The 21,146-nt window shown below is 53.6% G+C and overlaps 1 protein-coding gene across 1 annotated transcript; it reads right to left on the reverse strand.

Annotated features, from left to right (window-relative positions):
- Positions 1 to 526: 526 nt before the first annotated feature.
- Positions 527 to 20,260, reverse strand: LOC144948569 (frizzled-4-like). Its single transcript, XM_078878139.1, has 7 exons — positions 20,024 to 20,260; positions 15,633 to 17,147; positions 14,097 to 14,390; positions 7,542 to 7,883; positions 6,535 to 6,646; positions 5,251 to 5,499; positions 527 to 2,451 (listed from the first exon to the last, which is right to left on the reverse strand). Exons 2-7 carry the CDS (start codon positions 16,044 to 16,046, stop codon positions 2,009 to 2,011), a joined length of 1,854 nt encoding a protein of 617 aa, XP_078734265.1. The 5' UTR covers positions 16,047 to 17,147; positions 20,024 to 20,260; the 3' UTR covers positions 527 to 2,008.
- Between the last annotated feature and the right edge of the window lie 886 nt (positions 20,261 to 21,146).

Raw genomic sequence — 21,146 nt, forward strand, 5'->3', positions numbered from 1 at the left:
GGCTTATCACGTGGAAATTCATAGCAGCCCGATACTTGAAAACGCAAGTTCATTCTAAACGTGGAGAGAAAAAAACCGGAAGACAAGAAATCCACACGACCAAGGGGAGAGAGGCACGCAAACTGCAAAGACACGGGCGTCGGGGCCTGGATCGAACCCACGACCTCCTGCATTCCAGGCGCCACCGTGGCGGGATATCAATGAGGCCAGCGCCACACCGAGTCCCTTTGCCTCGCACTGTGTGCCAGGCACTCACTTGAGGCCAAGTTGATCTAGGGGAAGGCCGGGACAGTTTCGGATATTGACGTACCGCTGATGATGGCGCTCGGCCGGATATCGCACCCAGGTTTCACCAGGACTGCCGCGTCACCGCTCCGCACGCAGCGCGCCCCAATAACGAGCGCGCGCACCGCTCAGGAACCCTCTCACGGGGTTAAACGGTCGAATTGATTCATGTTTGAGTCGACGCAAAAATGTAAAACGAAGTTAACCTATGCGTGAAAAAAAAAAATAAACCTTTCAACTCCAGTTACGTTTATTTGCTGGAACATTTATTTTCGCCGGTTTTACTTCGAATTGCGCACAGACGCGACGATGAGAAGTCCCAGTGTGGCATTGCCAACGCTTTCATCACCATCTCCCGGGGGGTATTCTGGACCGTACCGAGCGTCGTTGGGCACGACGTCCGACGTTCCGCTCCACGTGCTGGTACGGCCATTGCCAGCCGCTGCTAGACACGAGGGATAACGCGAGCTGCCCCGTTCGCTTCCTGAAGAGGCTCCCGCCAAGCAGGACGCGGAACGAAACGTCGGGACATCATGGCGAACGAAGCGCGGCAACAACTTGACAGCGCGTGGTCGCAGAGTTTCGCGCAGTGCGAGCGCGAAAAACCCCACGCGGCGGCTTTTATTTTACGCAGCTCAGCCATGGGTGAAGGGTGGACCCGCTGGGCCTAATGGGGCACTTCACAGAGCTGGAGCCACGGTCGTCGTAACGGCGCCACGCGTGACGGCTCTCGACGCAGCGGTCGCGAGTTCAAGGACGCCCCGAAAAAGCCTTGGGGGCAAAAAAAGTCTCGAATCACCAGCTCGGTTGGGCAATCGATGGCAGAGCGGGCAAACCTTAACAGTGCATCCACGCTCACGGCAGGTGCGCGTTGCTGCGGTGGCATCATCGGTGGGCAGCTTTTCCGCCTGTGGTTACAGCGGGTAAGAATCTGTTATTATCGTTCCTATTTTAAATCGCCATTGCTCAGCACCGGCCCAAAGGTCTCACCATTGCAAGCGCTATTGAAGATTTAATTGACGGCGTTGATACGTTCACCGAGTTGAGCGGTTTTTGCGGAATGCTCCATGGACGCAGAAACTCCTCCGTCTGCGGAGCCGCGAGCGCTGCGAATGATACGCGATGAGCACGACACGCACTGAGCACGGAGCACTGAGAACCAAGCGCCGAGCACGAAGCGCTCAGCACAAATCACACCTTCCACTCCCGCGAAGATCGGGGAACTGTCGCTGAAACTTCGCCTGAATTATTGATATTGGAGTTTTTATATCCAATATCGCATTTTGGTAGTTTGCGTGTCTCTCTCCCCGTGGTCGCGTGGATTTTTCTCCCGGGTCCTCCGGTGTTTCCCTCCGCGTGTAGAATCGACGTCACGCGTTTCGAGTATTTGGCCGAGATTAAATTTCGACGTGATGAGCCACTTCGTTGATTGGTCATTCGTGCCAGGTCGCTTCTGAAAAAGAGCCTCAGTGGGCCTTACCTGGTAAAATATAAATAGTTTTTTTTTAAAGGTCAACTTCTGTACATGCGCTGGCAGCAGTTACAGGCCGCGGGGTCCGGGGCGGCCCATTCCTCGAGTCCGGAAAACAGTCACCCGTCCCGTCCGGAATCGGTGCAAAGCTTGACGGGCGACGGAGCGGGTCGCCGCGTCACCCGCGCTTCGTCGCGGCACATCCTCTCGCTCTGGCGGGATCATGCCGGCGGACGAGCGGGCGGGCGGGCATCACACGGCGGTCTCCCCCGCGCCGGGCTTCACCCACCCGTCCCTCGCCGCCGGGCCCCTCCCGCCGCGGCCCTGCGGGATGGCGGCGGCGGCCGCCAGGCAGCGTCCCCACGCGCGCGCCGTCTTGCCCGACGATACCCACAGCACGGAGACGACGGCCGGCAAGAGCGAGGCGGCGATTCGCAGGCACGCCAGCGCCACGGCCGCCACCACCTCCTCCCGCTCCTCCTCGTCCTCCTCCTCCCCCTCCGCGCCACCGAAGTGGAGGTCGCCCGGGGGCAGCAGCAGGTCGCGGGCGAGGCAGGCGAGCCAGGCGGCCTGCAGCGCGCCCGAGAGCACGGCGAAGGCGCTCAGCTTGCCCGTGAGGCGCTCGTGCTTCTCCTGCTTGCGCCCGTCGCGCCGCAGCTCGGCGCGGATGCGCGTCAGCGACACGATGCTGGCGCCTGCGTGGGACGGCGGTTGGCGTCGTTAGGCAGTTGGTGGCGAACCGACGAGATGCAATCACGTGACTATCCATAATCAACGTTTTTGGGTTTAGATCGCGTTATTTATAAATGTGTCGTAACCCTCCACCACCCGACACGGCCAATCAGTAACAAAATGTGTCACGTTGACAAAAGACAAATAGTTCACTGCTTTAGCCCACCGGTGTGTTGAAGAGTGAATCCACAACATTTACAATTTCTGAATACGACGTTTCGCTGCTAGAAACTCGTACTGTAGGAAACCAGCCGCAACTTGGATATACAGACGGTGACTCCAGAAGATGATGATGACACCTCAGGACAAATCCTGTGGACCTCTCGGACCCTGACATCATCTACTGCTGCATCTCACGATGCTGCCCAGTGGCCATCGTTGCGAAAAGAGATTTATTTTTCGACGGGAGTTGTCACCCGGTTAAATACAGTACACTTCACATCACCGACTATTCTCAATGACGACGTTCTAAGAACAGTCCTGAGCCAGATCAATTCAAAACCTTTTTTTTTTTTCACGTCAAATCATGCACTCCCACAAGACCGTGTGGGGCTGATGGGATGTGTCAAAATAACTTTCGTATCATAATTCGTTCCGGAAACGTGTTTGTAATCCAAAGCACTCGTATATCAGTTGTGATCACGTGACGCTGGGCAGACAAAGCGTACACGTACTACTCGTATTGCAAGACCTCGCTCGTTTATCAAATTAATATTAATACAAAAAAATTCTCATCTTGCAAAACACTCGCAGACCAAGTTACTCGCAATCCAAGGTTTTACTGTATTCTGTGCGCTGAGAGACATTCTTTTGGGAAGGAGGCGTATGCGGTACTGCTTCTTGAGCCAAGGACGAAGGTTCCCCCCCACCTCTGGCTTAGTTAGGGAGTCTCTGGGCGTCTTGGTGTGCATCACGGTGCGACTCCTCCCACTGCCTCTCCCTGCCATCCCGCGAATCGTCGCGATTCGATGCAAAAGTTCGATTCGATTTCGTCGGCCCAGTTTGTGTTCTCCATCTCATGTGCCCGGTGTGTTCCCTATCCAGTCTTGTAGGCCTCACCTTGAACTCCCCCGTCTCGTTTCTACTGCCCAAGAGGTAGTCTCTCTAGCACGCTCTATTCACCTGGAGGAAACGTAACTCGCACTTTGAAATCATTGACTCGATTGTCAATAATTCATTCTTATGCCGTACCAATCGTTGCGTGCGTATCGGAAGCGAGCAAAGTGATTTTACTCCATGCCTGCTCAGTGGCCTAGACTCACCCAGCAATTAACAGCAAGAGGGGCTTGTGTTTTTTATGGCGCTTACGTGCAATGAATCTTGGAGTACCGTTGGAAACAACAAGAGGACCGGTTTCACTCGTGTCAACTGTGCGTGCACACCGAGCTTGGCCGAAACTGAATCGAATAAATTCTCCGGTTTGTTTTGTGTGGTCGTTGGTGGCCAAGCTGAGACCATAACGCTCACAACAACCGAAAGCCTGGTGGCTAAGCCACGGGTGGTAAGGCCCACCGAGCTATGTAGCGCTTTTTCAGAAGTAACCTGGCCACAATTGGTGGCTCAACAAAGTGGGTTAATCACGTGCAAATGTATAGCAGCCAAATACTCTAAACGCGTGATGTTGATTCCAATTGTGGAGGGGAAAAAAACGGAGGACCCGGAGAAAAATCCACGTGACCACGGCGAGAGAGACAAACAACCTCCAAATATGCAACGGGAGTCAGGGTCGGGATCGAACCCACGACCCCCCGTATACCAGGCGAGGTAGTTACCATTTCGCCACCACGGCACCCAATTCAAACCCAGGACTCTCAGCTGCTCTGGTTCAATGTCTCTGCCAAGGCCATTATGAATCACCCGCGAGAGACGCCCAACCCCCCAAAGCTTGAATCCGGTACCGAACGCAGATTTTCACACCGCGCAAGCGAGCTGCTATGGAGGCGGTAAAGAGCCAACCGGGCGCGCCTGCTCAGGACGTGCGAGGCTTCTGGCCTCTTGTGAGGCCGGAGTTTCACGGTTCGGTTGTTCTCTGGCTCGGCTTGCCAGATGGCCAACGGAGAGCCACCCACGCCGCACGAGCGTGGTTTGGATGTGCCAGTGGAAAGGAGCTACAGAGGTACTGACTCATTGACCTTGACATCGCCATTATGAAAAATCGACACTAATTGTATGCATGTATGTTGAACCGCAACATACATAGCCAACAGTGCTGATCAGAGGTGCAGAATTGATGTACTTGTGTAATTTGTACCTACATACTTTTTATTCATATGTGGTGACTCGCTTAGCTTTACCATACTTTGCACTCCTATCGTGTTGTTGTAACTTTCTGAGCCCGTGCTCCTTCTGGGCATCTGTGAACAAGAACTTCACAGCTCATCGGATTCCTCCTCCTGCTGTGTCAATAAAGATTCTGATTGTGAATGTACAGGCGTGGGTATTACCACCGCTCCCAAGACATCCGCTCGGCGTGGAAGAGTAGGCAGTGGCATGAGCAAACAGTTGTAGGGCTGCACCTTTACCTTTGTTTATCTAGTCAGCAAAGAAATCGATTCATAAAAGCCTCGTCTTATTTATATTTCATCTAATATATTACTCATAATGTTACCGGCCTTTGCAAACCCACTGCTGCACGAAGGCATTCTATCCGCCGCAATCCGTCACGTGTTTTTTTTTTACGATACTTCACCACGCTGGGCCATGTGGACGTAGCCACCGGGACCCCACCCCCCAAAGTTATACACACAAAGCGTTTACCGTACCCATGAAGACGGCGCCCGCAATGAGGTACAGGGCCAGCGGTGCCAACACCAGGCCGGCGAGGACCCCGAGGCTGTCCGTGCGGACCCGGCAGGTGCCGGTGAGGGCATCGGCCCGCACGGCGCGCGCTGCCAGCACCCCTGCGGCCTGCAGCGCCGGCAGGGCCCAGGCCGCCGCGTGGAAGAGCGCGGCTCGCTGAGCCACGGCCTCGGGGCCCCACTTGAGGCCCGCCGACAGGAACCAGGAGAGGCCTGCAGCGGGAGCCGTTTGGGTTGTTAGGCGGTTGACGTTTCTGCGCGTCACCGCGCCGCTCGGCACGTCTCACCGTGGAGCATCACTACGCCCGTTGAGACGTAAGGTCAACGATACTACCCACGTTGCTAGGTACCGCATCGGCGACACCGAGTTCACCAGATTGCACCCACTCGATGGGCTTTCGGGTTGTGTGTTCGGCACGATGTCCGACGTTTCGCCTCCACCGTACTGGGCGCTTCTTCAGCGGGCGCGACCTTCCAACGGGCGAGCCGCTCACTCAACTGCTGGGCCACGCAGCCTCACATTCCACCATTGAAGATGAGTTAATAATAACATACGTCATCGGAACGGCACCCTGCAACTCGCAAAGGGTTAAGTGCAGTTGTCTCGCTGTAGGGGGGCGATGTTGTCGCTGTGTGTAGTCTCAAATCAGTAATTTCCAGGTAATCTTTAATTTGGACCACAACTCTGGGCACACAGTGGCTTACTATTTTCAAAATGACGTCACAGGAATGATTAGACAGCGCTTAGTATTTTTAAAGTTAAAACACATCGCAGTATTAACCAGGGCAGTCTGCCGGGATCCGAACCATGAACCTCTGCAGACAAGCGGTGACCGCACCAACCGCAAAGGCAGCGTCACCGCCCCGAATGAGTTAAGCCTCACGCAGGCTGGGATGCTCGTCCATAGAGAAGACGTCAGTGGGAGGCCTCGGTTTACAGGCCTCAGTTTACAGGCCTCAGTTTACAGGCCTCAGTTTACAGGCCTCGGTTTACAGGCCTAGGTTTATAGGCCTCAGTTTACAGGCCTCAGTTTACAGGCCTCAGTTTACAGGCCTCAGTTTACAGGCCTCGGTTTACAGGCCTCGGTTTACAGGCCTAGGTTTACAGGCCTCAGTTTATAGGCCTCAGTTTACAGGCCTCGGTTTACAGGCCTCAGTTTACAGGCCTCAGTTTACAGGCCTCAGTTTACAGGCCTCAGTTTACAGGCCTCGGTGAGTGCAGTGGCTCCAGATTGCCGTGGCCGTCACCTGTTATCGTCCACCAAGCTGCTCCAGTCATGGAGGAGTAGAAGATGGCGAGGAAGAGGCCCGCACACGCCGAGTTACTGAGGCCGTCCTGCGTGATGAAGAGGTCGCTCCCCTGCGAGCCGGGACACAGCAAGAGGGACAAAGTCGTCACCGTCGTTGTCACAGAGGTGGTCACCACGTTGCTCGGGGGCTCAGCAGTTCCTGAGGGCTGAGTAGAAGTTTAACATAACCTTGCTGTATAGCCCGCAACAGACTGTTGGGGAAAGTGCTGTTAGCGAGCACCTATGAAGGCCGGCACGGCACAAGAGGGGGTTTGTGGCCAGCACCACGCCTGGCTGCCTTTGTCTCCCCAGCGCTGACGTTTTTTTTTACACTGCACCAGGTACTTATTTGAAGGCCATGTCAACCTAGGTGATGCCCAAGACCATTTAACAAACTGCAGAACTAAAGCGATGACATCAGCTTGTGTGGAGGTTTATTGGTGGTGGCAGCTTTGGGAAGCCTCCCCAGGCGAGGCCTTCATCCATCAGTGGATTGCCAATGGCTGCCGTTGCTAGTGAGGATGATGATAAAATATTCACATAAAACAGCAAGCCCGCAAGTGCAGTGAGATCATGGTCCGAACTCGGTCACCAATGACCAAGTAAAGATAAAACGTCACTTAAACTTAGGCTTTGCAACTAATTTTGCTGAGCTCCCCTAACCTTAACAGAGGGACGGACAGATGGACAGAGGTAGTGGTCAAACCAGGGGTTGGCAACCTGCTGCTCCAGAGCCGCATGCGTCTCTTGAAGGGCTGCTCCGTGACGTTATTTATTAAGGAACACCGTCTCGTATTCACGCGCACTGCGGCGGCTCTTGAAATATTGAGTTGGTTTCTTTTTACCAAATTCGAAACAAAATGTCTCTCTTCTTCGTTATTTCGATTTACGACCCCCCCTGGGTTAAACCGCCGGCGAGCCGGTGCACGGTACGGCGGGAGGTGGGGGGTGGGGGCCGTGGCTCACCGCCGCGTCGCACGCCACCCGCTCGTGGCCGAGCGCGAGTCTCGCCACGTAGGCCGCCGCGTGCACCGCGTGGCTCGCAGCGAAGAAGCCCACGGGCCGCTCCGGGTAGGGGAAGCGCGCCGGCTCCATGAGGAAGGTGGCGGCGACCGCGACGGACGCGAGCAGCGCCGCTGCGGCCCACGCGCCCATCCACGCCTCCAGGAACGCGGCGCGGGGACCCGGCGTGGCCGGAGCGCAGCGGGGGACGCACGCGCCCAGGCGCTGCACGAACACGAAGCGGTCGGGGTGCAGCAGGCCCCCAGCCGAGTGGCAGCTCGAGTCCGAGTCCAGGCCGCCGGGCGACTGCAGGGGGAGGAGCCAAGTGGGGGTGGGGGGAGTCACCAGAGGGAGAGGCAGGGGTCACCAGAGGGAGAGGCAGGGGTCACCAGAGGGAGAGGCAGGGGTCACCAGAGGGAGAGGCAGGGGTCACCAGAGGGAGAGGCAGAGGTCACCAGAGGGAGAGGCAGGGGTCACCAGAGGGAGAGCCAGGGGTCACCAGAAGGAGAGGCAGAGGTCACCAGAGGGTGGGCCAGGGGTCACCAGAGGGAGAGGCAGGGGTCACCAGAGGGAGAGCCAGGGGTCACCAGAAGGAGAGGCAGAGGTCACCAGAGGGAGGGCCAGGGGTCACCAGAGGGAGAGGCAGGGGTCACCAGAGCGAGAGGCAGGGGTCACCAGAGGGAGAGCCAGGGGTCACCAGAGATTGACTACGATCAGAGCTTAGGGAGAGCGTCCCCTTGCCTATAGTTATTTGGCACCGCACCAGCATTGATTCGTAATCCTGTTATCCGTCATCTTATCTGTCATCTTCTTATCCGTAATCCTGTTATCTGTCAACCTGTTATTTGTCATCTTGTTATCTGTGATCTTGTTGTCTCTTTTCACTAGGGGGGGGGGGGGGGGAAATTGTGCCATTTGTGTGTACCATAGATACACGGATAAATAATAATTAACATTTTGCAGTGATCTTTAGATACCAAATATATATATATATTTACCACCTCAATCTTACTGTATTTCTATTCAAATAGCCTGAGCCTGGTGTATATAGCATGTCTCTGGAAGAAAAAAAAGTAACAACGTAACTCAGAGGAAGATAACGGCTCCTTCACATACCTATCCCTCAGCGTAGAAATCAACGTGTTTACACATTCCATCAGCCGGCGAAGCCTTCCGGGACGGCATACAGTTCAGCAGCTTTGCTAGAACACGAGCAAGGAGTCTGGAATGGGTTTTGACACTCAGCGTCTCATTCAGCAGAGGCGGGCTCGTTCGGACAAGACACTGGTGACCTGCCAAACCTTCGGAGGTGAGGACCCCCGCTCTGTTAGACACGGCCCTGTTTTCGGCCCTTCAAAAGGGCCTTTTGTTTTAAAACGACCTCCATTTACTCAACTCGACTATTTTTTATTTTATTTTACCAGGTAAGGCCCACTGAGCTATCTAACTCTTTTCAGAAGCCACCTTGCTATCACAAATGATAGCTCAATGAAGTGGTGTGGAAATTTAAAGCAGCCAATTAGTCTAAACGGGTGTTGATTCTAAATGTAGATGGAAAAACCGGAGAAAAATCTACGTGACCACGGGCAGAGAGACACAGCAGGCATCAGGGTCGGGATCGAATGCACGACCTCCTGCATACCAAGCGAGGGGGTTAACATCTCGCCACCGATGGCGCCTAGATGATGGTACAGTATTCGTTGTGTTTAAGGTAACACGACAACACGGGTGGGCTTTATTAAATGATCACCTCCCCTTCAACTCATATTTCTCCTGAAGCCCTCTCATCATACTCTTTTGTTTTTTCGGTAAAGTCACGTAGGTTAAAAAAAAAACAAATAAATTAAATCACTTCAGAGGCAACACAAGCTTCCGTCTTCAGGTGAAACCGTCACAGCAAAATTGTTGTATCAAGTCATGGCCAGCAGACGTCGACATTGGCACTTAGCTCCTGAACACACTGCCGCTGCCATCGTGCGTGAGAACAGACTGCGACCTGTGCGATTTCTGATACGGAGATTTTTCTGCGTCTGGGCCGGGCCGTTGCAGCTGGGGACCAAATTCCAGAGGTGTGAGTGTTCACCCTGTCATACACTCCCCTTGAGCTGCCAGCATGGGCTACAGCCGGTACTAAACACAACAGCGCCTGACTCACACTCACAAGGGTGCAAGCTCAAATCCCGGTGGTTTCAGCCCATCGTTCCTTTGGACTCAATAAAACAAGCACCTCATTTTAGTAAAGGCAGCAGTGGGGTCACCCTTCAAAATAGATGTTCGCGTCAAATGGCGTGAGTAATACGTGTGTCGTAAAAGCCCCATCTACACGACACAGCCCAATTAATGAGGTTGTCACGCGAACACAACGGGGCCAATTTATCGCTGCCTCAACAGCACCCACTGCAAGTGCTGCGTTGAAGAGCGATCCACACCACGTGGACGACTTCACTTGTAGTCGCACCCAGCATCATCAGGCAGTTGCAAAAAATAGTGGCAACTGCCAAAATCAATCGTAATGATTGGCCGTGCCGGGTGGAGGAGGGTTTACCACACACGTCTTACTTGAACCCAACGTGGTAAAGTGGTCATCCCTGTGGCAAGACTGGCCTCCACCATGGGAACTGGGAATTTACACCACACTCGCTCAGGACAACCTCTGCCGATGATCGTCACCCCATTGCTGGTCTGAACGAGAGGTGGAACCCTGACCATTTAACTTGGGTTATCCAAGGAACGGGCTAAGTGAGTTGGGGGGAGAAAGGAGGGAGGAGGAGAAGACTATGGGTGGGACGCGTGGTGCAGGGTGGAGGAGGGGGGCAGGTGACAGAGAAGGGCACTTGCGCCGACCTGTGTGGTGAAGTATGTGAATTGTCGCTTTGAATGGACGCGATGACCTCTTGACCTTTGTAGTGGCCAGGTCGCTGGACACTACAAAGGTCACCCAGAGCCGGAAGAACACCGGCAAACAGAGCAGAAAAAAGTTGATGTGCCGAATAAACACCTAATTCGAGACCCAAACATCGCTCATCCTGGCTTTGACATTCCTCCTCGAAGACACTGGTGGAACAACGATAAACCGCATCGGAACATCAACAGCCGATGTGCACAATAGAATATGAAAGTCAAACCGCAGTTGTGCGATTGTGGCCACTCCTGCAACGAAGGAGGAACAGCGAAGCTACATGAACTCTCTCCTAAAACCCTCTCATCGTGACTGGCAGACCTCGACATAGAGATACATAGAGACCCGTAGAGATACACGAAGACACACAGACACCCATTGAGATACATCAAAGACAAGCCGCAGTAATGCGATTGTAGCCATGTAACACAAACTACGGACCATATAGCAAACCGCTGTGGCCTGCCCTCCTGCAACGAAGGAGGGACAGCAAAACTACGCGAATTCTCTCCCTTCTCGTCGTGGCTAGCAGCAGACCTTGACAATGGCATCTCGCCGTACACATGAATAGAATAGCAAATTGTAAAATGTTTTCAAACACACACCTGTGAGCTTTAGGCCGTCTCCGTGCGTTTGAATTGCCTCTGTGTAATAATTTACACGCTTACGCACTTGTTTTTAAAAGAACAGCCTAGGTTAAATAATAGTTTGTAGTGGTTGTGCCCATGAGAGAGCCTTCACAGTTTAATTAAACTGTATACAAGAGGATTTATTTTTAGGGCCTATTCATCCACTTCCATGTTTATGTTTGCTTCGTGTTGACAGACAGTACGTCATATATAAATAACCCTGACTAAATACTTGTACATATATAATTAGCTGGTTTACCATGATATTTCATAATGCCTCATATCCAGTATTTTAATATCCCTGAAGCCCTCTCGTCACAGCTAGCAGACCTTGAAATTGGCATCTAGCTCCTGAATCTATCCTGCCACGCGCTGGAGTAGAATGGCCCCAAAGTGAAGCCACAAGCCACAGCTGAGACTATGAGCCAAGGCCAAGTTAACCCGGAGATATTCTGCGCAGACAAGTCTTCATCATCGCACGTCAATCATTCTCAGAGCTGCAAGGAGCCAAACAATCTATGGGAATAGTTTTTTTGTTTTAAAAGCACGATTTCTTGTGCAGTCATTGATGACTGCACAACTCACTACGAGGATTTAAATCACGGGTGAATGCTTGGGGTGCCACCTGTGCGGTCTAGGAAAAAGAATCAGGATGCAATGTTGTTTCTTTTTTCGGCTTTTAACCACGATTCACATTTTCCACCGATGCGGTGCGTCCCTTTGTGCTCACAACGGTGACGTCACCAGACCCCACGCGGAGTGTCAGAGGTCAAACTTCTGGGTCAATCTGAAAAAAATCTGAATTCAGATCGTCCGAAATTTGGTATCTGGGTTCAGATTTGCTGGATTTTTTGGTAAATATGAAAAAAAACTGGCATATTCGTCCATGCAAGGCACACTCGGTGTTACGGTGAAGTATAAATAAAGCATTTGTTATTGAGCACTCTCATGAGTCCAGTTAGAAATTCGTTTATCCGATAATGTGGATACTTTTAAGTCTCGTCTTAAAACCACATCTTCTTAACTCAGTTTTATTCTACTTCGCTTCTCCTGGAGACATTAGTGGAAGGCGCCTAGCAAATAAATGTAAATTATTATTATTGTTGATCACACATCGAAGGAGGCTCTCTGAAACAACAGCAACACCGTTTTGAGTCTGTTGCAGAACTGGCTCAGACTCGGGGACAGATCCCGAACGTGATGGCGTGTTCCAGCGTCTTTGCGCGAGAAACCCCCGAAACCGCGCGAGTTTGACACGCGGTTACAGCAGCAGGTCGCCGTGGAACGTATTCGGAGTCGATTTGGGTCCGCTGAAGTTCATACGCCACTGATCGGTGAGATAGGATGGATTGATGGAGACTCTATAATAAACCTTGTGCCGTGCGCGTGTTCGTGTGTTTCACTTACACTGCACATATCTAACGGCTAACCTGGAATAATTAACGTACAACCACTAGCGTGCAATGCATGACCTATAAATGGGAATGTAAAACCTGAACCAAGGCAGCCTCTTTGGTAAATGATCAACCTCGAGGGGAGGCTTCCCACTACCGCCAGCTCTCACTGCCCGCTTGTGTACATGTATCCACGTGTACATGTATCCACGTGTACATGTATCCACGGCAAACACAAATACAAGCGCTTTTGATTTGACACATCCCATCATCCGCACGGCCTTCTGGGCGTAATGTTTTTGTTTGGCAGAATTGGTTTTGATACGAGCAAAGTGTGCACCGGTTTTGACATTCACTGTCCCATCAGCAAGTCAGGCTCGCTCAAAGCCAATGCTGTTGAACTGCCGTGTGTTAATGGGGTAAGGGCTCCTCTCACCGTACGTAGACAGCCGATTAGCACGCTTGGCTACATTCGTTGCGAAAGAAGTTCAACGTACATACGTGCAGACGTGCGACCTGTTTCCGGCCCTTGAAAAGGGTCCTTTGTTGGCATTTAGGACCCTCTCTGTTAGATACGGGTCCTTAAGCGAATGCTGCTGATGCAATCGCTCGCAGAAGCCGGTGCGGCCGATGGGATGAATAAAACAATAATTTGTTCACGATGTGGAAAGGCAGAAACACGAAGGAGGTTTTCGTGGCTGCACTCTCTCCGATGCGTTGCTGGGTCGTGCCGCGCGCTGTTCAGCACCATGTCCGGCGTTTCGCTACGCGTGCCGGGAGCTTCTTCAGCAACCGAGCTGAGCAGCTGAGGCTGCTCAGCTCAGAGTGTCGCTGGCTGCTGCTGCTGCTGCTGGCGGTGTCTGAAGTGGGCCACTTGACATTAATCATGAGCTCTGTCACTTGTGAGCTGCGGTGCTTTGCAGTGATAGTGCACTGCGCGACGAACCTGGCGAGCCCAGTTCGATTCCCAGCCACGCCTCAAACCTCGCTATTCATGCCTCATAACACGAGGGGGGGGGGGCGTAGAACCCGAAAACCCATCGTCCCAGTGGGAGGAATGATTGTGTATCCCGTTGTCAATCAAGATTCTCAGATCATGACGGTTAATCCGCGACAATTTGTCGTGGGAGAGAATCGTTCTCCCCAACGTCAATCATGGCGTCACACAAACAAAGTGAACCCACCACCAAATACAAAGATCCTCCGTGTAGCCTTAACAGGCTGTTGAGGCAAGTGCTGTTAGCAAGTGGCACCTATGAAGGCTGGCACGGCACACGAGGGGGTGGGTGGCTAACACCACGCCCGGCCGCCTTTGTCTCCCAAGTGGCAATGTTTACACACCCTGCTACACCAGGTACTCATTTAATGCCGAGTCGACCTAGGGGATGCCCAGTACCGGTTCAGATAATCGTCACTGGGTGTTGGCCGTGAGCGGGAATCGAACTCGGGTCGCCGGCTTCATAGCGAAGCGCACTAACCATTACACTGCCGCTCTTCCACCAACATTGCCATCACCACCACTCCCAACACCGCCGCCACCACCACCACCACTGCCACCACCACCACCAACACCGCGACCACTGTCGCGTGACCTCACCCTGCCGGCGCCGTTCCCCTTGGCCCCCGCGGTCCCATCCTTGCCGGCAGCGTCGCCCCGCTGCTCCCCCCCCTCCACGTCCTCCTCCTCGGCGGGGCCCTCCATGCACATGTGCTCGGGCTCGTTGTGCGTGGGGAAGCGGTCGCAGGCCAGCGCCGGCGGCCACGCGTACTGGAAGTCGACGAGAACGGGCTCGCAGCGGCGGCGCACCGCGCGGCACATGCCGGCGCACGGCCCGATCGGCTCCGGCACGGCCTCGGCGCACAGCGGGAAGTGGACGGCGCACAGGAAGAACTGCCGGCACGCGACAGACGGGAGGTCCGCCGAGTTAGACTTTCGACGAAAGCGATTTCGGGGGACGCACGAGTAGCGACGGATTGAAGGCCGCCGCGGCACGGAGAGAGGGCCGGTCGGGTGGGCCGGCACCGCCACGCCCGGCCGTCCTTCGTCTCCCCAACGCTGATGTTTTATACGTGCACCGCACCGGGTACTCGCATTTAAGGTTTGCGAGGATCGTTCTTCAACTTTTCCCGGTGACGTGAGACAATAACAATTGCCCGCGTTAAACGCCTGTACACCGCGTGACAATTTGACGTTTTGTGCCCTTTGTCGGGTGTTGGAGGGTCTTACGGCATAAATTAAGCCAGAATATTACGTGGCCTACCACAGGATTCTATTATGACGTATCCAATTAGTGGAGTAATCGATTACTTACTTAAATGAACCAAATATCCCAGTTCTACTCTTGAAGCAAGTACAAAGAGCGCAGACTAGCAGAATGAGCTGCGTTCATTTGGCAGCATGTCTCGGACAGAGGGCGGAGAACAGCCCAAGTACAGATGCAGATGCAGTGACGATGAACGTGGCAGGGGTTGCGATGAACACAAAGATGACCGATGGCCGTGGAGCTGAACAAAACCAAACATCCACCGGGCTGTAAAGGGTTGAACATTACCAGCCGTGTATTTGTGTTAAAGCCTTCATATATAAACACACAAGGGGAATTGACAAGGCGCACATTGGAGATTTAGTAATCATGGATTTGAAGTCCTAGACCAGGCCCGGGCCTGTAGGCCGCACGCTTCACGAGGCTTTGGCTCGAGCCGAGACGGTGCCACGACCAACCGCCGTCGCTAGCTGGCAAGGTGGGAAGAGCGAGCGACTTGCAATCACGAGTTCGTATTCTGGTTGACTCAGCCCATCATCTCTCCTTGGTCAATAAAATTAGTTCCACTTTGTGGGTAAGTCAACAGCGGTCGTGCTATGGATAGACTCGCCCCTGCCGTAGGGATGTAACATTTTAAGCAGTGGCTCGAGGCTGTACGCAGGAGTCGAGCGCCAATGACTCCGGAGGAAATCACTTTGACTCGTGACCATGATCGTGACGCGGTACCACCACCACCGCAGCACCACCGCGCCACAACCATCGCACCAACATAGCACCACAACTGCACCATCACTGCACCATCACCGCAGCACCACGACAGCAGCAGCACCACCACCACCACGGCGCTGCCGCCACCGCCAGCTGCTCACCTGGAGCTGCGCAGAGCAGCCGTATTGCACCAGGGGGGTGAACGTCTGCAGCTGGAGCTCCGCGTCCGCCTGGCTCTCGTGTCCCAGGGGGTTGGGCACACGCGTCGCGTTGTAGCCCAGGCCCTGGCAGAGTGCCGCACGGATGGGCTCGCAACGCCGCACGCCAACGCCGGAGGACAGCTCCAGGGCGTCGTCCTCGGCGCGCGCCACCCCGAGGCCGCCGAGGGCCACCGCGTCGTACCGCCCCGGGGGCCTCCCGGCGCCCACGCCGGCGCCCGCCGGGTCCTGGCAGGCGACGCGAACCGGCGGCAGCAGCAGCGGCAGCAGCAGGAGCAGCAGCGGCAGAGCCGTCGCGAACCAGGCTAGGTGCGCCGCCGCCAGGGACATCCTGAGCGGCGACCTCCGCCTCTTCATCGCTCGTCGGGCGAGCGTGGCAACGCCGGCTTCCACTCGGCGGCGCTGTTCATGAAGCCGACGGCGGTGGCCTTTCGTGCAGGCTCGATGAGAAAAATAAAATTATACAAAATAAATATATATACGCTTCTTGTTATGATTTACGTTTTGTTTTTATCAAGGCACGGCAGACCCAGCAGAGAGCTTCAGAACTCCTCCAGTTAAATCCGTTTGTCACGCCGCATTCGACCGCGTTTGTTCAAAGCCAATTGAGAGCTAAAGATAATCATTAAGTCTGACAATTTAACCTGGCGTAGTAGGACCTGTATTTCTGCAGCTAGTGTTGGAGTTTGGTGAGCCGTATCCTGATACCAATTGTAGCAACTTTATTCAGTGCCCCCCCTCTCCCCCGAGTGATTTTATTATTAAGGTTTATCGTTAACATGGCCACTCGCTGACAGCAGCTACCTCTGCTGCACCAGCAGGTGCTTGGTGTAAGTAGGATCAGCACGGCCGCTGGTGACGGATACACGGACCCTCTTGACGCCACGCTGACGCGAGACGCCTGTGTCTGTGTTCGAGTTTTGCCGCGGGCTGCCACCTGTCCCAGTGTGGGTGCTCCGAGCTGTGCACCTCTCTCGGGAGCACAACCACGGCCCAGTTAAACCGTCACACGTACGATCGTACGACGAGCCGATTACAGAACGCCGGTTCCGTTATCACGTGCAGCCAAGGCTGCCACCACCAGCGTGGGTGCCAACGCTCCGGATCTGAAGCGCGCAAGTCTCAACGGTGGTCCTCTCCGTGGGCATGTCGTACGGCTCCACGCCAACGCCCAGGCATCTCGCGGACTTCCCTCGCTTGCGGAATTACAAATGTCGCGGGCAGAGATGAGTCGCGATGGTCTGCGGTGACCGGTTCTTCCCGAAACCTTTTCTCCTTCGATTTCGACAAATCCGCCGACGTCAAATCGGCACGCCGCGGGCCTTCCAAACCGAAAGCGGATCGTCCGCGTGTGGAAAATCAACGCGGCGGTCCGGCTTTCTACGACGACGGGGGCTCCAGCTGACGTCGGTCGTTTAATTCCGTTCACGAAAGTCAACTTCGTGAGCCGCTCCAACCCTGAGCGGCAAAAAAGTGACGGATGATAAAAGTCAATGATTACCGTGCCATTTTCAAACGACGCGTGTCAGCTTTAAAAACAAAAAAAACACCCTGGTTAATATACGACACATTTTATATTATTATTATACAAAATTTGCAATATATACTTAATAGGGGCGTGGGGAGAGAGTGGTGCAGTGGTATACACACACACCCAACGAACCCGTGCAGTTTGGGACATGGCTCAGAGCGGTTCCCACTGCCGTCAGGGCAGCGACGAAGAGAGACCAGGGCTGGCCCTTGGCTCACGACAGGCACTCATTCAGCAGTGGATCGACTGAAGGTCGCTGTGCGTGCGACGACACACGTCGACGGAGTAGTGTGGCTTGGTTAATTATCACTCCGGTGAATGATCAACCCCACACATTGAAGCGGCCCGAATGTGACAATAATGAGCCCAAAAGGACAGCAGTGCTGCATTCACTCGCGAGATTTTAGTGAGCAAAGCACAAGTTCATCTTCTTGGTTCTTTCGGTAAAGTCACGTAGAATGGAAATCATAAAATAATAAAAATATAACATAATAAAATATTTTCTTATGTTATATTTATATTATTTTATTATTTCCATTCTACTTGACTTTACCGAAAGAACCAAGAAGATGAATCACTGCAGTCACGAAAGCTTTGAATCGAAATTTAAAGCACAAATTATTACTTTGTTCAGAGCACCATCGGGCTCAAGCAGCCGTGGCTCTGCTGATGAGGCACTGAATGTCAAAACCGGTGTCAACGTATGCACTCCCAGTGAAGGCTGTGACGCTGATGGGATGTGTAAAATACTTTTTCTGCGCGCAGGAACAGGTATGTGCACGAGGCATAGTCTGCTTTTTGATTTGACAGAGAATGTGGATTACTGAGGACCATATGCATACAGCATATCGTGGATTGACAAATAAATATATTCAAATCCCACTTGCCGTTCGACACTGCCCATCATTCCCGACGGGGTCGATAAAGTGAGTACCAATTTCAGCAACACAACAACAACAACAAAAAACCCTCCAGTGGTTATTCTATGGAAAGGCCACTCAAGGGAATGTGGAATTCCCACCACTTGGCTCTGGGGACGCCCACCATTTCTTTGACAAAGTAGTGGAGATGCTTTATTTCAAATTTATTATAAATCATTTAATAATTATAATCGCAAGCGGTGAAGTACGGGAGGGAGGGACGGAAAATTATTCCGTGAACAAAAAATTAATCCCAGCGGAAAGTGCACGGCACACAGGAAGAACTGCCACACAAAGACAAAGATCCCCCGTACAGAATTGAGCAGAGGGTTGTGGAAAGTGCCCATAAAGGGCGGAAAGGCCGGACAACACCACGCCCGGTCGCCTTTCTCTCCCCAGTGCTGATGTTTGTATGTACAATATGTTGAACTTCTTTCACACTGTACGTATCCAACCGTGCTAATTGAAGGTGCGGGGAAGGACATCAAACTAAACGCAATAAGCAGTTCTAAGAGAAATGAGCTTTCAAACTTTCTTTAAAAGCGCATAGCTCCAAGTGGCTTCCTAATATATCGGAAGGAAGAGCGTTCCAGACGGCCGCATAAGCGCATGCAGTTGACCGTCTTTGTTCGATGGCTAGCCAAACATTGGCGGCCATCCCGAGCCAATCAATGTTATACACATCGCAGCAGGTTCGGTACTCATTTGAGGCTAAGTCGACCTAGGTGGGTTTGCAGGAGGGGGTGGGGGGGTCCAGAACAAGTTCCAATATTCGCCGTCACCGTAATTGGTGGCTAACCACCGCTCGTATCCCCACCGTCCATCGAGGACGCCACGCCTAAAGTCAAACAAGTCCTACAGCGAACACCGCAGAGTGACAACTCTCACCTTGAGTGAGCGAGCGAGTGAGCGGCTGAGTGGACTCACGGGAGGGGGATGTGGCCGTGGCGGGGTGAGAGAGGGGAGCGAACCAAGCAAAAGGTGACGGCACCCCCAAGCATCCCAAGGCCCCCCCCCCCCCCCCAGATTCAAGTCATCGGAGGGTGTGGACTGAATAACAGCTCGAATTCAAGTTCCTAGTTCGTTTCGTTGAACCCAGCAGCGACAGAACTTCAGCGAACACGGAGGGACGGACAGACTGGGTCGCATTTGCAAGGGGGACCGAACACGCACCGTCAACCACAGCGACACAAAGTCACAACAAAAGCCGTGCAGTACAAATGCCCATAAACACAACGATCCATAATAGAGGATTTTTTGGGGGGGGGGTTAGATCGTGTAAATATATAAAAGTGTCGTTAAACCCGCCACCACCCGACACAGCCAACTAGTAAGGGTTGTCACGTAAACAGAACGTGGCCAATTCGTCACTAGTACAACACTAACCGGTGTGTTGGAGAGCCAAGCCACAACATTTACAATCTGAGTACCAATTTATAGTCAGGTTCGCGTTAACGCCGCCCGTTGCAAAAGTTGTCACGGGTTCGACCCGTGCGGCCCGCCCTGATTAATACTGCTGCTGCTGCTGCTTGCAAAATCAAATTAGCCACCTGCTGTCAAGGTGTGGGGGCCGTTCAAGATCCAGAGCCGTCACTCACAAGAGAGGACCATCGTGCCCCTTGCATGATGATGATCCACGTTTCGGAGAATAAAACCAAACTGTCCGCAAAAAAAAAACAAATGGGTAGTCTTCAAACATCACTCATTGCCCCTTGCTGCTAAAAGAAATACACTCTGCAGGACCCTGCTGAAAACGAGCGTAACAAATAAACATGAGAATTCACACACACACAGCAAAACTGCACTCTACCTCCATAACAAGTCGCATGGCAATGAAACTCCCCCGTAAAACAACAACACAAATGAAAAGTGGCAACTCTCACCTGTGGCCGCGCGTAACGGGGGGGTGGGGGGTGGTGGCGAGCACGCTCGTAAGCGAGCGAGGCTCACGCGTTCCCTGCAAGTTCTCTTGAGGTGAGAAGACGCGGCGGTGATGGTGGTGGTGGTGGCTCACACAGACAACACACACACAGGTCGTGCGGGGGGAGCTGCGTCCCAGGCTATCGCCCTCCGGATCCACCGATGTTTGGGCTCAACTTTGAAACCCCCAGCACCACCACCACCACCACATGGGTCCATTGGGGGCGGGCGCGGTTGACGGCGGGCTCCTCCCACATCCAGGAGGGGCGCGGTCATTCCCAGCCAATCGGCGTGAGAGACGATGAGACTCCTCCCCCTGTCAGTCCCCTCCCCCAACCACCAACCCCCCACCAACCCCCCATTCCCCCCACCACCCCCCCAACAAAACCCCCCACCAAATTCCCCCATCAACTCCACAACCTCCCTGACCCCCCCCCCCACCAATCCCCCCTACCAACCCCCAAACCTCCCCGACCACCCCCCCACCAATACCCCCCACCACCCCCCCACCACCCCCGCACCAACCCCCCCCAACCCCCCATCCCCACTCCCACCCCCACCGCCGAATGAAATGATGGATTTGTGCCCAGAAGATTGTTCCAATGATGGTTGACGTCAGTGGTTCTAGTAGGGACCATCCATTGAGTAGGTACGCAGAGATCTGTCTAAACTTGACCCCTCCCCCCCTCCCTGTACGCACGCCCGACCCCCCCCCCCCCCGGCGAATCCTATAGAACGGCCGATATTTAATCCACGCAGAAACGATCAAGGATTAATAATATTAACGTGTTGAAGCAAGCAGATAGTCCACCGCCGGCTGCATTAAAGAATGAAGTTGCGTGCCCTTAAAACGTCGCGAGGTTCAAACTCCGACTGGACCCAGTCGAACAGGTTACGTATTATAGGGATGTCGTCAACACATCGGTCTGCTGTAACGAGGGTTAGTACTGATGTCCTGGCAGCAGCAGCACGAACAGAGCACCGCGACAGCTACAATCTTGAGCCAGCGGCAGTCTGCAGCGAGGCCAGATTGCAGGATGTGTGATCATCCTCCATGGTGGGGCAGGCCGCCAGACGATGTCAGAC

The sequence above is a fragment of the Lampetra fluviatilis genome, chromosome 50 (genome assembly GCF_964198595.1).
Source record: "Lampetra fluviatilis chromosome 50, kcLamFluv1.1, whole genome shotgun sequence".
Classification (NCBI taxonomy): domain Eukaryota; kingdom Metazoa; phylum Chordata; class Hyperoartia; order Petromyzontiformes; family Petromyzontidae; genus Lampetra; species Lampetra fluviatilis.

Bases quoted from the DNA above. Each gene is read 5' to 3' on its own strand.
- LOC144948569 (XM_078878139.1), bottom strand. From the start codon at position 16,046: ATGAAGAGGCGGAGGTCGCCGCTCAGGATGTCCCTGGCGGCGGCGCAC. The intron at 14,391-15,632 runs GTGAGCAGCTGG...GCGTGCCGGCAG, and splicing joins GCTGCTCTGCGCAGCTCCAG to TTCTTCCTGTGCGCCGTCCA. The intron at 7,884-14,096 runs GTGAGGTCACGC...CTCCCCCTGCAG, and splicing joins AGGGGAACGGCGCCGGCAGG to TCGCCCGGCGGCCTGGACTC.